We start from the raw sequence: 17,135 nt of genomic DNA, 5'->3' as shown, positions 1-17,135 counted from the left end.
AGACAGAGAGCACAAGCAGGGGGAGCTTCAGACAGAGAGAGAAGCAGGCTCCCCACTGAGCCAGGAGCCAGATGCAGGGCTCCATCCCAGGACGCTGGATCATGACCTGAGCTGAAGGCAGATGCTTAACCTACTGAACCACTCAGGCGTCCCACTAAACCTATATTTCAAAACACAATTTTATCTCTACCACTTACTAGTTGTGCAAACTTAGGCAACTAACTCCCAGTTTTATCACTTATAAAGTGGAAATGATAATTCTGTAAGGATTATGTAAGCTAAATTCACAAAAACATTCTTTAAATTAGGAACTGCTATACACATGGGAAGAATGATTATCACTTTTCAGTCCTGGCTCTCAGTGCCTCCTAGATCATCTCCAACCAAACTGAACTATTGGCTGGCCCATGAATACATTCTTTCTGTGTCATATTCATGTTGGGCTATCTGCCTAGCTCTCTCCCCCATCCCTGAACTCTACCCATTGAAATTCTACCCACAAATAATTCATGCACAAAGATGTACTGGTTACAGAAAGTGGGGAGGAAGGAAAATCTTAGATGTTCCACATGAGAGAAAATGGTAAAGAAATGGTAAAGAAAGTTGTTACAACACAAATGAGCAAATGGGAAGAGAGAGAGAGAGAGACCAAGGAAAAGACTCTTAACTATAGAGAACAAACACAGGGTTACCACAGGGGAGGTAGGTGGGTGAAATAGGTGAATGGTGATGGAGATTATGATTACACTTATCATGATGAGCACTGAGTAATGTGGAGAACTGCTGAATCACTATATTGTACACCCAAAACTAATAGAACACTGTATATTAACTAACTAGAATTCAAACAAAACCTTAAAAAAGCAAAAAATACAATCTAGAATAGTGCTGAAACCTATTCATTAATTCATTGATTTAACAAATATTTATGGAGCATCCAATAAAGGTCAGGCACTTTGCTTACCATTGAAATACAATAGTGTGTATTGGCTGGCAATAAATACTGATAGAATGAGCAAGAAAACAGATGAATGAATAACAGACTTTTTCAAAGAAGTTATTTATTTATTCATGAGAGACAGAGAGAGAGAGGCAGAGGGAGAAACAGGCTCCCCACAGGGCAGGGAGCCCAATGCGGGACTCAGTCCCAGGACCTCAGGATCACAACCTGAGCTGAAGGCAGACACTTAACTGACTGAGCCACCGAGGTGCCCCTGAAAAACAAACTATTATGCAATTTTTTAAGGTATAAGAAATACTTGTGATATAATGTTGGACAACTAAGATAGAATATCAGATAGTTAAACGGAAAATAGGACTGGTTAAAAAAAGTATAGAAAAAAATAAAATTTGGGGCGCCTGGGTGGCTCAGTCGTTAAGCATCTGCCTTGGACTCAGGTCATGATCCGGGTTCCTGGGATTGAACCCTGCATCGGGCTCCCTGCTGGGAGCAGGGAACCTGCTTCTGCCCCTCATTCCACCTCAGTCCCCTCATACATTTCCCCCTTATCCCCCACTCATGCTTGCTCTCTTTCTCAAAAAATAAATAAATAAAATCTTTAAAAAATGAAATTTATCACTGTAATTTCTGAATGATAGACAATGATAGACTACACACAGACAGTAGGGAGGAAAAGGAGGATAACAGCGAAGAAGGATAAAGGGACAGGACAGAAGAGCCTTCTCAAAGAGGACAGGAGTTCCAAACATTTCCTCAGACAGAGAAGAGAATGTAATGCTAACTAGTTTCCCAAACTACATCTAAAACCAGCAAGTAAATCCCAGACCCCTCCTAGGGAGTACTTTGCCACCTCAGTTTGTCTCAGGAATGCCAGCTGAGCTGGGAGGAAAATGAGAGGACAGAGGCAACTCTGGATAAGCTCAGCTAGAAAAGTTTGCAGCCTTGGCCTTGGCCTTGGCGTTGGCCTTGGCCTAACCACCCAAATCATATTCTCCACATTTGCCAACCAGTCCTTACTGATTACTGGTTACTGCCTGCTATATCCTCAGCACTGCTTTGGGGAACACTAAGAAGTGTGAAGTGTAAGGAATTTACAATCTAATGGAGAAATCGAAACATACATCGATATACATACATACTCACACATTTATGCATTCATGTCTGCATATATTTAGAAGTAACTCACGCTCAGGAGGTATGTGATAAGAATTAAATGAAGAGTTCAGACAACAAGTGCTGTGAGACCTCATAAGACAAGAGCACTGGTGGACTGCGTGGAATGGAATGACGTCCTGCCAGAGATGAGAACTGAGCTAGAAATGGAAATAGCTAAAAAGCCATGGTAATTTGCACACCGTATTTTTCTTTCACCATAAGATAGAGTGAATGCAAATTACTCTCCCAGATCACAGCAAGGATCAAGAAGGTCATGAAAGGCTTCCCTCCGAAGGATTCCTACTGAGAATGCAGCTGTTGAGAGCAAACCTTTTAAGAGGCTTCTAGGTAAAGAAATCCTTAGGAGCAGTGACCGAATCGTGCATCAATGCTTGTAGCCACAGTCATTTCTACAAGCGTTCTGGTCACAATGGCCAAAGAAATTAGAATTTAAAGAAAAATCATGGAATTTTTATTCTTGACTCTTAGTTACATCCAAGAAGCCCAGAGTCTGGACTGGGGTTTTGTGTGTAAATATTTCCGTTTCATGAAAGAAAACTGAAGGGCCTGGATGTTCCAAGACAGGATAAGAAATGCCAAAACTCAATCACTTTTACTGCCACATAAAATCACTCACAGTAACAGATATCCCCAGGCTGTCTTTCCTTCCCTCCTGTCCTCTCTAAGGGCTAGGACTATATATGCAAATAGCCTCAGGGAGTTTTCCTCTCACTTTGTGCATATAGACACAGTCTCAATAGTCTGAAGAAATTACAGAAAACTGTGGTCCCCCCAAAGGTAGGTACAAAAAGCCTCCACATGACCCTTACATCTCAAAGAAGCAATGTCTATTTTTTTAAAAAAGCCGGAGTTCTTTTTTAAAAAAACATTTATTAAATCTTCTTGTACTCCAGAGAAATTATATTTAATAAAAACAGGCATTACTTCATCAAAGCTATCCCATTCTTCCTATCAAGTTTTTCTGGGGTGCTCAGTCTGTAGGCCTTTTGGTCAGAAACAGAAAACATTTTAAATTCCTAACTACAGAGTCCCCTCGTGGGGAGAAGTAAGAATTAGAAACCATACAGTGCTCTGAAAGGGCTCCTGCAGACCTTACTATACAGAAAGCCCGTCCATCCTGCCCTCACGTCTAGCCACACCTGGGACAGGTGATCTCACTTGCAGCAGAAACATAATCTATGAGCATGAAACTTCCATAATATTACAGCCGTCTTGACTGCAAAGGTCCTTAAAAACTATTTGGTTTACCAACTGGAATAAAGACCCTCTAGTCTTTATTTAGGGATCATTAGCTTCTTCACAAAGGGATTATTGCCTGGCGGATGGACTCCTCTTGGGAGTCTAAGCTTGCATTAGCCAACCAGCCTTCAGCAAGGGGAAGCCAGATAAGTATGTCACCTTGGTGTGGTAGTGCCAGAACCACAACCAAGGCACCCTGAGCCTCTATATGGGACACCAGCTCCAGATTATCCTGACGCTTATCTTCTGGAGGCTAGTATCTGATGCCTGCAAGTAAGAAGAATGAAGACCTGATTCATGCCACCATATGGATGAATTTAGGCAACATTATGCAGAGTGAAAGAAGCCAGACACGAAAGGCCACATATTGTATTATTCCCTTTATATGAAATGTCTACATAGGCAAATCTATACAGACAGACAATAGATTTATGGTTGCCAAGGCTGGGGGAAGTGGGACTGGGGAGTGAGCACCTAATGGGTACTGGTTCCCTTTCGGAGTGATGACAATGTTCTGGAACTAGATAGTAGTGATGACTGCACAGCACTGTGAATGTACTAAATGCCACTGAACTGCACACTTCAAAATGGTTAAGATGGCAAATTTTACATTATGTGTATTTTGCCCCTATAAAAAAGAAAAAAAAACGTTACTTTTAGTTCCTGTTCTAGAAATTCTATTTGCTTCTTTTTTATATGTGGTTATTTCTCCCTTGTGTTTTTATATCCTCTCATTTATTTAAGCATGATAAACATGCTTTTTAAATAGTTTACACATGATAATAAGTCTTTGGAGATATACATCTTTGGTTTATTTGTGCTGATGGTAGCTTTTTTAAAAAAAAAATGTGTGTTTGGGTTTTGTCTGTGAGAATCTTGTTAAAGCCCCAGTTAAGAGTAGACTCCTCCAGAAAAAAATTCAGTTTGCTTTTGCCACATATCTGGATTTTCTACCAGGAATGATTTAGACTGTGCTTACAGTGTTCATTTGAACTCTAAAGCCACATGAGGACAGGCTTGTGATTGCAAAACCAAGGAAAGCTATCAAGAAACTGAAAGGACCACACCATAAGGAGTCTAGTATTCAGAATATATAGACGATTATGACTCTACAATAAAAAGACAGTTAATAAATGGACATAAGATGAACAGACATTTATTTCTCCAAAGAAAATATATAAATGGCTAATAGCAAATTAAAAGGTACTCAATATCAGTAGTCATTAGAAAAATGCAAATCAAAATCACAATGATGCCACTTCATACTTACAAGGATGGCTATAATTAAAAAAAAAAAGCACAACATACCAAGTGTTGGCTAGGATGTGGATAAATTGGAACCTTCCTACACTACCGATAGGAATGTACAATGGTGCAACTGCTATAGAAAACACTTTGATGGCTCCTCAAAAAGTTACACATAGAATTACCATATGACCTAGTAACTCCACTCCTACATATATATCCAAAAAAAAAAAACCGGAAACTCATATTCAAACAAAACTTGTACACAAATGTTCGTAGCAAGTGGCAGCACTATACATAAAGACTAGAAGGTGGAAATAATGCAAATGTCCATCAGCTGATGAATAAACAAAATGTAGTCTATCTGTAGAACAGAATATTATTCAGCCATAAAAAGGAATGATGTACTGACATGCTACAAATGCAAGAACCTCAAAAACACGATGCTAAGTGAAAGAAGCCAGGCACAAATGGTCACTTATTGCATGACTCCATTTGTATGAAATACCCAGAAAGGAAAATCCATAGAGATAGATAAACATTAGTGTTTATCAGGGGCTGCACGGAGGTAAGGACTGGGAAATGACTGCTAATGGGTACCGACTTTCTTTACAGAGTGACGAAAATGTTCTGGAATTAGACAATAGTGATAGTTGCACAGCACTGAATATACTAGAAATGACTGAATAGTATATTTATTTTTTTAAATCACAATAGTACCATTATTGATAGATATGTTCTCTCTATGAAACACCATTTTAAGAAATTTCAAATCCAAGTTCTAAAACCTTCCCAGCTAAGTACCTTTAGACAAGTTACTTAGACTGTGATTCAATAACATTATGCACAAAACGAAGATAACAGCAGTATCTACCTCCATAGGGTTGCTATGAGAATTAAATGTGTTAATATATAGAAAGCACTTTGAACAGTGCTTGCCACATAGTCATAATTATCTAAGCATTAGCTACTGTTATCATTCCCACTAATCCTCACAACAACCCCATGAAGTAGGTATTATTAGTTATTCCCATTTTGCAGATGAGAAAAACAAAGGCACAAGAATAAGCACCTCACTAGGTTATCTAGCTAACAAGTAACAAACCTAGGATTCAGACACCAGCATTCTGGTTCCAGGGTTCCTGCTCTCAACTACTGTCACATTCTACCTCCCATAAATCTGGTATATAAAACCCTTGAAGTCATAGCTATTTTTGCCTAGCACGAGGTCCAATTAGGTATTTAAGGTTTTCAAAAAGTTAATCAATGTAAGTAAACATGTTAATTAAATACTACCATGGCTGGTATCCAGGTATGGCAAAATGAGTGACAGGCACACGAATAAGGTTTAGAAAATGCTGGGGTAAACCATGGAAATGTAAGATGCGAGAGAACACACCTAAGCTGTTACGGATATACTAAGTAAGCTACTACACACCCGTAACTATAACCTGTATATATCTCTTGTGTAATAACTCATCTTAAGCTGAAAATATTCACTCAGGTATCTGGCCCAAAGAGAGGGAGGCCAGCAGAACTCAGCAAGAGCCAGACTGAGGAAGAAATATCTTGATTAAAGTCAGACAGGGGCTATGGAGTTGCCATCCCTTGACCTCTTTTTGAAAATGAACTGGTCGGCTAACCACCTATTAGCTGGTTTCCCACCTGCCACCTCTGGGAACATGAGGCAGGGGGATTTCTCCATTAGTCACAGCAGTCACAGTACCCACCATCCACCATACTTTTAGGAGCCCGGGAAAATGTTTTAATTTCTTTTTAAATCAAAAGAAAAAATTAATATAACCTAAGGCACATTACATTTATCTTTATACCAACAGAGTTGTGAAATATATATAAATATATATTAAATATATGTGAAATATATATTAAATATATGTGAAATATATTTTATATCTCTTTATATATTATAAAATACATTTATATTATATATTACAATATATATTTATATATTTACATTGTGTGTGTGTGTGTACACACACATATATATGGAGGAAGGGGCCCAAGAAGGCAAGAACACCTAGGGTCCAGAAAAGTCCTAATGTGGCCCCAATGCAGGGTGAGTCTCCTCACCTCTCCCTCCTGTGTCTGCAAGTAACTAGCTCAGCAGCCAATGCATGTAGCACCCTTTTCCCCCGTCAGTGTCCTCTCAGTTTTGAGAAAAAGTGAAGACACAGGCTGGAAAACTCCGCACTCTTGAATCCCAAACTTCAGGCTTCGGGAGACAGCAAATAGAATGAAGCCTGAAGCAGAGCAGGAGGAGGAGGAAACCCCTGGCACTCGGGATTTCTTAAGACTCTGCCCAATAATCTTCTTCCCCAAAATACCTTCCCCCTCCACTCCTGCCTGGAACCTCCCCATTATGTACCCTTTTAAAATAAAGTAATAAGTAATAAGGTGAAAAGTGCACGGACTTTCTAGTCAAACTTGCTGGTATGACCATGGATGGGCACGGTACCTGGCTTCCTGAGGGCTCGGTTTTCTGTTTTTAAAGAAAGGGGGGGGGGGGATGATAATAATGGTGGTTGTAAAGGTAAAAAGTAGGATAAATTGTGTACAGTGTCAAGCAGAGGGTCCACTATTAGAAGTTATTCTTAAATATAAAGGACATTAACATGTCCTGGAGCCCCTGCAAACACTTCTTGGAGAAAGAACCATAGAGCCTTCTATCGTGTCCCAGTCCTTTTTTATTTGGCACATTCGTGGAGAAAACCAGCTCGGGAAGATAACTGTAGAAAAGGGAAGTGGAGAAGTAGTGGGAAAGGCGGGAACTCTTCCCAGGTTTGCAACACTGTCCTGGGAATAAGGCGCGCTTTAGGCGCCTGCTGCAATACTGGCCCTGGAATAAGGCGCGCTGTCGGCGCCTTGCTGAGCAAGGCTGCAGTTAGACGCACAGCAAACTTTGCACGTGCCAGGAACCGAAGGAAGGAGCCCATGCAGCACAGCATTCTTGGATGCACTAAGCACTTGGCAGGTTTCTACACTTGCACTCCGACGTGGGTTCATTACTAAAAATCTGAAGTCCTTGGAGCTTTCTCAAGAGGCAGGTTGGGTTTCTCCCAGCGCGCATGTGACCACCCGGACTGCTCAGTAAACCTGACTACAAACCACCTCTCCCGGGATACACCCGGGAACAGATCGCAAACACCCAGTGCAAACAGGCTCCAAGCTAATTCTTTCGTCTTAATCACTAGCCCGATACTCGGATTTTGAGTACAAATAGAACAGAAATAAATAATGCTATCCATTAGTCACCAAGTTCTAGGAGGGGAGAGCGGCGCTCAGAGCCCCACGCAGGGTAGACTAACTTCGCTTTAGCGTACGTGAGTCGCTGAGGGCTTCTCACTTTCTGCAGCCCTATCTCTCCATCTTTTCCCCCTGAGGAAGCAAGAGACACCGCTTCCTTTGCGGTCTGGGGAACATCGAACGCTGCGCGGAGGAATATGTTACAAACATTCCTCCAGGAACTCCTGGATCCAGAGTGAAGTCTTGCCCCTCCCCACCCTCCAAAACTACTTTCTCCATCCAGTACAGTCCCATCCTCCAATCAGATATTTCGTCCTAGTTGGGAGAAGTCAGTTAAACTGCGATTTGGAGTCTCAGTTTCCCACACAAGCATGCCCATTCTTGCAAACACTCGCCCTATTTTACTTACGCGCCCCGACCGCCAGTGCGCCCCCGTCAGGTCCCACCGACACCAACCCGAGGTAATGTGAACGCTAATAGAGGGCGTCTAACCGACGCGAGCGCGTACACTTTGAACGTACCCCCTATATAAGGCGGGCAAGTCTCAGTTTCCGCGCCAGATCAGGTCCCGGCGTCAGAAGAGCACCCACCGGGCGATTAGTCCCAGCTCTCGCCACCGACCCTAGCGAAGAATTTGCGGTTGCGCTAGGCTTCATCGACAGCACTGCGGACATGCAGCGTAATTTCGGTTGCAGCCCCTACGACGCCGGCTACCGCAGCCTGGGGGTCGAGGTGGAGGAGGAACAGTATGGTCAGTGTAGACGGGGACAGGTGCTTTGGCAAACTGCAGGAGAGGAACTTCCCTGGGAGGGTCGGGTGGACGGGCCGCGGCTCGGCTATCGCCCTCTATCTTCCATCTCAATCCCTTGCCTCCTCAGCCCACGCAGCGTGGGCTCCAACGCTCCGGCCTCTTTTTTGCTTTTTTCCTTTCCCAGATGCGAAGCCAACCTTAACTTCGTTGGTTCTAATGGGAGGAGGGGAGGATACACGGTCCGAACCTGAGCGCGAAGCGGCGGCGGCAAACTGCGTTGGCGCGGGAGAGCGGAGCTCCCCGAACGAGGAAAACCAGGAGGGAGGCATTGGCGGCGACTTAGAGCCCCCGCAACAGCAGGAGGAGCCGGCCCCCCCGGCCCTGCAGGGGCCACTGGTCGCGGAGAGGAAGCAGCGCCGCTACCGCACCGCGTTCACCCAGCTGCAGCTGCAGGAGCTGGAGGGCATTTTCCATCGCACCCACTACCCCGACGTGTTCGCGAGGTAAGTGGCTTGTTCCTCATGCGCGCACTTCTCCAGGAGCCTCAGAATCTTGGGCTTTCTCCCGGGACCCCTTTCCTCCTTTCTTGAGCCAAAAGCCACCTAGGGGGTTCGAGGGCGCCAGGGTCCGTCCTTGCTCTCAGAGGTTGGGGCAATGAGACAGTAGCGGAACTAGGGTGAAGCGATTAAGGGAAGGCGGGCTGATCCCGCTTTTATCTAAAATTTTGGTATTTTGTTCATCGTGAGTTTTTGCGTTAATTTTTGTATTTTTAATATTGATTTAGAATATTCATCGCAATTGCTCAGTTTTTTCGCGCATTTAAAATTTTGCGCACGAGGCGAGTTCGCCTCACCTTAGTCTCGGCTCTGCCACGTGGAGCGCTATTTCCTGGAGGCAGAGTTTCGAGCTTTTAAAAAGCCAGCGGGCAAGAAACCCTTGTGGTGGGATCGCGGATCGCAGTAGTGTACGGAGGGGCGGCCTATTCTGGCCCAGCAAGAATGCGGGGAGGGGCGGGGCGGGGGGCAGGGAGAGGATCCGGACGTATCTGTGTGAGGTTTTAGCGGCACTTTTTCTGGTTCTGCGGTATTCAGGCTTTGCCCACCAAAGGGCAAAAAAAGAATCTCCCTCGAGCGCTTGGCCAACGGTTTGGAGTTCCTCCTTGAGAATTCCCCCTCTCCCTTTACAATAAACCCTGGAAGTACTCTGCTTGGTTCAGAACTCCACTTTAAAGGGTTTTGGAGTTTTATTTATTTTCACAGGAAAATAAATAAATAAATAAATCTTTTCCCAAGAAAAGATTTCCAGGGTTGTTCTCTGCCTTTCCACAAACAGAAAAATTCATTGAGTCATGGTCAACAGGCACACTACCAGGAACTTTCATATATGTTCCCTTTTTCTATCTTATTTAATAGAGATAAGTTGTCCGTGAGAAAACTCCTTAAAGCAAGCCTCAAGCTGTATTACAGAAAACTGCACTGGGAGGGGGGATAGAAATAATATACATGATATATTTCATTTTATCCACAACTCCAAATACTAAACATTTGCAATTTTCCTCCCACAGAGAAGAGATTGCTGGACGTCTGAATTTGACTGAAGCCAGAGTGCAGGTCAGTAAATCTTAAAAGAGCGCTTGGTACAGGACCGCCATTCTAAAACATACTTGAGATTTTGTCCTGGACATTCTGAAGTTGATGTGGTTTGTTTCCATGTTTCACAAATAAGTTTTGAACATTGGGTGCCTTTGGGATGGGAAATGGGATAGATAAGCTGGAGCTTCTGGAAATTTCCCACTACCAGCAGAAATATGATTTCCTAATGGAAAAAAAAATCAAACACTGTTTTCCCCAATAAAGTTCCCCTCCTTTTAACACTGGTATCTTTCAGGAAGGATGTTAGTCCTCCATAAAGGAATATTTCTATGTAGAATCATGTTGGGGCTCAATCCCATGCGGGAAGTATACAAATTAATGCACTGAAGAGCTAGGTTAAAAGAAGGTTTAACCGTACTAAATTACTTGAGATATTTAAAACCAGGTGTAAGCTCTTGACTAAATGAATAAGTTTATAAATATTCAGACATTGGGGTGAAGGAGTAATTCACACGGAGAACACTTGGCATGAGTAACTAATATATGTTTAGTAAACTGAAACTGGGGTGGGAAGGTAGCTTTAAAGTCCCAAGTACCTGATCCTACTTCCTACTGATATTTTTTAAGTGTTTTTGTAAAGCAACATAGAGAGTGACAGCCTTAAATTTTTAATTCTTTGGAAGACTTTGATGTCCACCTGAAACATTGCTAAAATATTAGGATTATGGTAGTAATGGGGAAAGGAAAATTGTCTTGAAGAATGGAACCAAAAAAAGGAACAAATTTTAATAAAGTTCCATGGTCCTAAAAAGAGATGGAAGTTTAGTTATGTATTGTATACATTCAAATATATGCATTGCAGATGTCACACAAATTCAACTTTATGAAGCTACCAAATGTATAAATGAATATTGTCATGAGGAATTTTTAACACTCTAAGAATTTTTTCCCTTTTTTTGGGTAGTAATACTTTGAAAAGGTGGGTTTTCTGGAATCTGATTATGAGAGTGCTCTCATTTCAGGCCAGATTCTAACTTGTGTTAATTTATTTTTTTAAAGATTTTATTTATTTATTTGACAGAGAAAAAGCACACAAGCATGGGGAGCAGCAAGCAGAAGGAGAGGGAGAAGCAGGCTCCCTGGAGCAGGGAGTCCAATGTGGGGCTTGATCCCAGGACCCTGGGAATCATGACCTGAGCCGAAGGCAGATGGTTTTAACCAACTGAGCCACCCAGGCGCCCCACTTGTGTTAATTTAAAACACTTTTCAGGAAGTGATTATTAATTTATTGGTCGTGGGATCAAATAGGTGACTATCTGAGGTCATAGAAAATCATAGGCTCATCAAAGAAATAGGACAATTCCTCTACTTTCTCAGGCAGGCAAAGTAATCTCAGAGAAAATAAAGAGGTTTGCTGAGTTGCTTTTCCCCCTCCCTGGGTTTATGTAGTCCTCTCAATGGATTTCTGAAGGGATAATGAGCCAGAAAATCCAAGTAGGGAAAAAGACTATGCTCTCACATATTTTCAAGCTTTGCAACATGAATTTCCTCCAAGAAACTTTATAAAAGATGCTTCCCCCCAACCTTTTGCAAATATAGTAGATCTCTTTTATGAAACCAGTATAGTGAATATGGACCTAATACTGGCCCATAGCAAAATTTGCCAGATGTGGGCTTTATTAAGGTTTAGGGAGATTTCGCCACTGATAGATTAGAGTCTCTCCAAAATAAGTTCTACTACACTGACTTTTTTTCAGAGTATATTCATCCAGCAGGACCCCAAATCCTAAGATGGGAGAGAGAAAAGGTAGCTGCCCAGAGAGAGAAAAGGCCCTTTGTCTCAATTAAAATACTGCAGTTTGGGAACTTCCAAAATGATTAAATACAATGTAAACCTGATTAACTAGTATGCCAAGAGGACAGTAAAGTCTAACTGACAACTTTTTCATCTGTTTGTTTGTTAATAGTTGGCAAACACTCAGGGAGGATCCTCCTTTGTGAGCCCTACCTACTCCCATTGTTGTTGAACATCTTCCTTAAATGCGTAATTGGACCTTCTGGCCTTAGGAATAAGTGATGGGATTGGAGCCCCCCTAGTTAAGGAGTGGAGCTGGCAGGACCTAAGGTGCCCCGTCCCTGTGGGTCACCGCAGCTTCTGTCCAGGATCCTAGAACTGTAGCTAGAGCTGAATGAGAAGACCTTCTCCTGAGCCCAGGGAGGTTTGGAGGGTAAAGTAGATGGGATCATGCAAAAATGATAGTCATGACAATGGGGTACCCAGTCTCTTAATCTGGGGAAAAAAATTTTCAGTTTATTGAATTTGGATTCGGTTAGGTTAAACTTTCCTTGACCCCAAAGGCTAAAATAGCAAGGCAGTGTGAGGGGCTTCAGCAACTCACATCCCAGCAGTCCCTGGAACCCCATAATCAGGCCTCCTTTGACATACTTCTTTGTTTAATTCTCACAAGGCTTGGAAGAATGATCCCTTAAACATCACTGAAGGAAACTTTTCTGTCTAAAACTGCAATGTGCTCCTATGGATTAGTAACTTCAGACTGAAGAGGAGTTTTTCGAAACGGGGGTGGTTCCCATCAGCATGACTTTACCATCAGGCCCACCTTTATACCATGCTAAGCCTCCCCCATGGCCAGCGTGACACTTCCCCCGGTGAAGAGGGAGTGGGAGCAGCTGGACAGCTGATGAGCCAATGTCTCTTCATCCTGTTGCCAGGCATAGGCATTAACATCAGGGAGCCAGTGCACTTTTTCACTTAGACTTAACATCCAAAACCTGGGAGGGATAAACATTAAAGAATATTAAAAACAGGAAGAGAGACAAACCAGTGTGCCCAAGTCTGGACTAGCCATGACTCACTAAGGATTAGCTGAAGGAAGGTATGTGGTTTGCTTTCCCAAGTTATTTTAGTAATAAGGACATAACTCAGCCGCATCACCCCCATTTAGAAGTTCAATGGCAACATTGCATGTTGTGTGTTTTCTATTGTGACATTGACTGTTCAAGTATTAAATCAATCCCTTTTTTTCCCTCTGATTGAAGGTCTGGTTTCAGAACAGAAGAGCCAAGTGGAGACGACACCAGAGGGCCCTGTTTAGAAATCTGGCCCCCATTGCTTGGGGCCCTCCTGTGGGGTTGATCTTTGAAGGGCCCTATGCTATCCCTGTTCTAGAACCCGGATGGGGATGTGTTCCTCTGGTGCCTCGGGGGCTCATGCCTCCTGGGCCTCCACTGCCACCCGTGCTCCCCGGGCCACCTCTGCCCCCCGGGCCACCCATGCTGCCAATGCCACCTCCACCACTTTTGCCTCCCTTTGCTCTGGCCCCTGTAGGCATGGCATGGGCCCCTGTCATCAATGGTCATTTCGCAGGGCCCATTTTCTGAAGTGTGGTCTTTATGACAATTTTTCCAGAGTATTTTTTTCTGCTAGATATAAATTGTGCATAGCACATCAAGTAATTCTTCACATAGCTGTTAAATGAATTGAATAACTGAAAAAATCAGTGCCTTTTGTTCTTGATAGGGCATGTTGTATTTTCAATAAAGTTGAAAATAAATAACCTATTGGTTTTTAGTGCCTAATGTGATAAATGGGGTATACATGTGAATTACTAAGGGAATGACGTTCCAACGGAATGTCAAAGAGGCCACCTTTCATAACATAATACCCCTGAGTCCTGAGTCACCATCAAGAGGCCATGCACACCATAGTTTTCCAAGTGCCCATGCTGATTTATAGGATCACACAATCTTCCACATGCCCCATCCTCAACAATGTTCATCCCCACCCTGCCCCATTTGGAGCACATCCCTGTGCAAGTTGGGAAGGGGTGAGTCTCTGATGAGAGGGCAGTGTGTTTCCAGGCAGGGCCATGTCCCATTCATGCCAAGAAGCTCAACAGCCACAGACTGTGAGACAAACTTCCTAAGAAGTTACTCACAGGGCTGTTAAGTGAATGTGACAACCAAATTCTCAATTCCGTTCACTGCTGTCCATTTTGTGGAAGTGATAGGGAAATAGGAATCATTCCAATTCAGACACAAGAAGGGGCTCCAAGGAGGTCAGAAAGGGGCTCTTCTCTGTTTTCTCATCCCCACCCCCAGACCAAAAAAACCTATTACTGTCGTTTTCCCACAGCTCAGAGGCAGACAGTCCCAACTTTAGGTATATTTTGTCCCCTTCAACATCCAAGAAATGGTCCCCTGGACAATGTTCTAGAATTAGCACTCACTGAAAAGAGGCACACCTTGCTTTTTCATGCTGTCTGCATGCAAAGCTGCCAAGGGATGAAAACAAAACCTAAAATGGGAGGGAGAGGATGAGGCCAGGCCCACTCTTCTTAAAACCACTTTTCAGTAAGATTTCTGCTTTTGATCAATGTACGGTCATTTTCTGACCACAATCATGCTATGAAATAACTACAGTGACTTAAGGTAAGGGTGTCACAGGGACACAAGTATTTCCTCTCACACAAAGTGGGTTGGGGAGGGGGAAACCCCAAAGATGAGTTTCACAGAGGTTATATGTTCCTAGTTTGAAGGGAAGCTTTATTATCTTGGGAAAGCCTATGATTTTTTGCAGTGTTGTCCAATACTTTTCAATTCTCTCTTCCAATCCGTCACACATGTGGATGCCAAACATCAGCAAAACAGTTGTATCTAATGTGGGGCTTCTGTAGTGAGGAGGTCATTGGGAGGGAGGAACATCCAGAAATGTATCAGCATGCCAATTACCATCCTTACTGGCTAGTTTTGAAACAATCATTCTCTCCCATTGTTGACCATTTTCCTTCTCGTTAAACATCAGGTCCCTGAGTGCTTTAAGTCCTCTTGGAAATACAGGGTCTGTACAAATAAATCAAAGTTCCAGGACCCCATCTAGTTGTGCCACACTAAGATTCAAAGTCAAACAGTGAGGACCCGGGACACAAATTCTGCCGCTAACTCTCAAATTCAGTCTGGCACAAACATAGAACATGTTTTCCCTCAGGCTGCCTGAAAAAACCAAAAGCACAAAAGGGAACATCTTTTCCCTTAAGTAGATGGGGTCTTCAAGAGTTGTATGTACTATTTTAAAAATTATATCTACTTTGAGGTGCCAGAAGGGGGGGTGGGATGTGAGCAGAGGAAATAGGAAAAACATTTCTGCAGATAATAGGTTCCCCCAATCTAGGTTTTAAAAGGGAGAGGTTTCTAAAAATAATCCCACAAAGAGCATTCCTCTTAAGGTGCATTTCAAATATCCCTAAGGCATAGATCAGGAATTAATTTGTTCTAATATAAGGACATTATTTTGATAAAATCTCTAGAAACTAGCTACCAGCCAATATGTTTATCTGAGATAGAGTCTTTATAGATGGAGGTTTGGGCTGACCTGTAAAAATCACAATTTCAGGAGGAGTACAGGAGGTTTGGCACTTTACAGTAATAATTTTGGATGTGCTCTTTCTAAACTTGTTTCTTACTGAAGAACATATGACAGGGAGCTTTCACAATCGTAACTTTCATAGTCAAATAAAACAAGATATGAAGTATTTGGGGGGGGATAAAGATTTTATGATTAAAACTAGATTTATGTGACCTGGATATTGTTTCAAACAAATCTAGTCAGAACCATCTAAGCTGGAAGTGCCTGAGAAATCAAAATCTCAGCCATCATTGAGACAACAAGTACTTATAAAAAAAAAAAAGGCAAGGAAGGAAGGGACTAAAAATAGTTCTTCAGCTGAGCATACAAGGATTCTCCCTTGAAATAGGTGTGAAAAGTGACTTTTTAAAAAAGAGAAGAATTACTGTAAATATGTAAAAAAATAAAGTAATAGAGTTTGACCTGAGTTGTTTTCAAAAGAAAACAGAATTTTGCCCAAATTCTGTTCATGGGATGTTATACCTAAAATTGGGCACGCTCTGAACACATATGGGTATACTGTTTTCCCATCCAGCCATTCAGTGCCAGTGTGACTCTATGAATTGGTGAAAATCTGAAAGTAAAATAATGGTGTACAATAATAGAGTTATTCCCTGAATCTCCTGATGGGTAAATTCAACTTCCTCTAATTTGAATCCCAGGCCTCCTATTAGTGGAGTCGGGGGAGTCAGTACAAAGTGGTACATAAACTGGGGTTCTCAAAACTTGAGCGGAGGGCAAATGATTTCATAACATAATCCTCACCCCACACCCTTATAAGAATGCTGATCTAGATGATTCTTCTTGGGGGCTTTTCTCATGCTTCCTCCCACTTTCAATACAAGAGGATGTCCCAAGGAGAATGAACCCTGGCCTCAGATAGTTCCTCTTCTTCAGAGGCACTTTTTCATTTTCCTTTAGAGTATTTTCACACAAGATCCCATCAGTTTGGCAAGGGAGAAAAACTTGTTTACAATTCCTATAGTAAAAAGATAGCCATGACAGGGGAACCAGTCCCATCATGTCACGCCACTTTTTCAAGCAAATTGTCTTTCTTCTGGTGGACACTCAGCTTAAAGGAAGAGACAGACACTGGTATTCTCCCTGAACTGGAGGGGGCTTTCATGGTAACCCAGCCCACTCCCCCCATTTTACAGATGAGGGAACACAGGCCTTCAGGAGCCCTGGCATTGCCTGCCAGAGGTTGCATGCCCAGAGGTAGCATGTCTCATTCCAGAGAAGGCCAGGCTGCTTGTGGCCGTGCCCCCTCCCCGGGACCCAGGATTTCCCAGCTTGCGGGGCGGGCACACACCAACCAATGTTCAGCTCCTCTGTGCTGTTCACCTCTATCTTCCCAGAACACTTTCCTCCAAGGGGCTACAAACTCAGGCTCCTCCCCAAGTCTCGGCACCGGGCCATTTTACCTCTAGGAAAAGTAAGCAACTCCCCCTGAAGGCATGCAGGATCCTGGTGTCCACTCATGAA

At 42.8% G+C, this 17,135-nt stretch overlaps 1 protein-coding gene across 1 annotated transcript; it reads left to right on the top strand.

Moving 5' to 3' along the window:
• Positions 1-5,918: 5,918 nt before the first annotated feature.
• ESX1 (ESX homeobox 1) lies at positions 5,919-13,627 on the top strand. Its single transcript, XM_045994801.1, has 5 exons — positions 5,919-5,933; positions 8,366-8,636; positions 8,821-9,139; positions 10,201-10,246; positions 13,286-13,627. Exons 1-5 carry the CDS (start codon positions 5,919-5,921, stop codon positions 13,625-13,627), a joined length of 993 nt encoding a protein of 330 aa, XP_045850757.1.
• Positions 13,628-17,135: the final 3,508 nt, after the last annotated feature.

Source organism: Meles meles, chromosome X, assembly GCF_922984935.1.
Source record: "Meles meles chromosome X, mMelMel3.1 paternal haplotype, whole genome shotgun sequence".
Taxonomy (NCBI): domain Eukaryota; kingdom Metazoa; phylum Chordata; class Mammalia; order Carnivora; family Mustelidae; genus Meles; species Meles meles.
The sequence above is the reverse complement of the archived record's forward strand: the minus strand, read 5'-3'. Positions and strand labels throughout refer to the sequence as shown.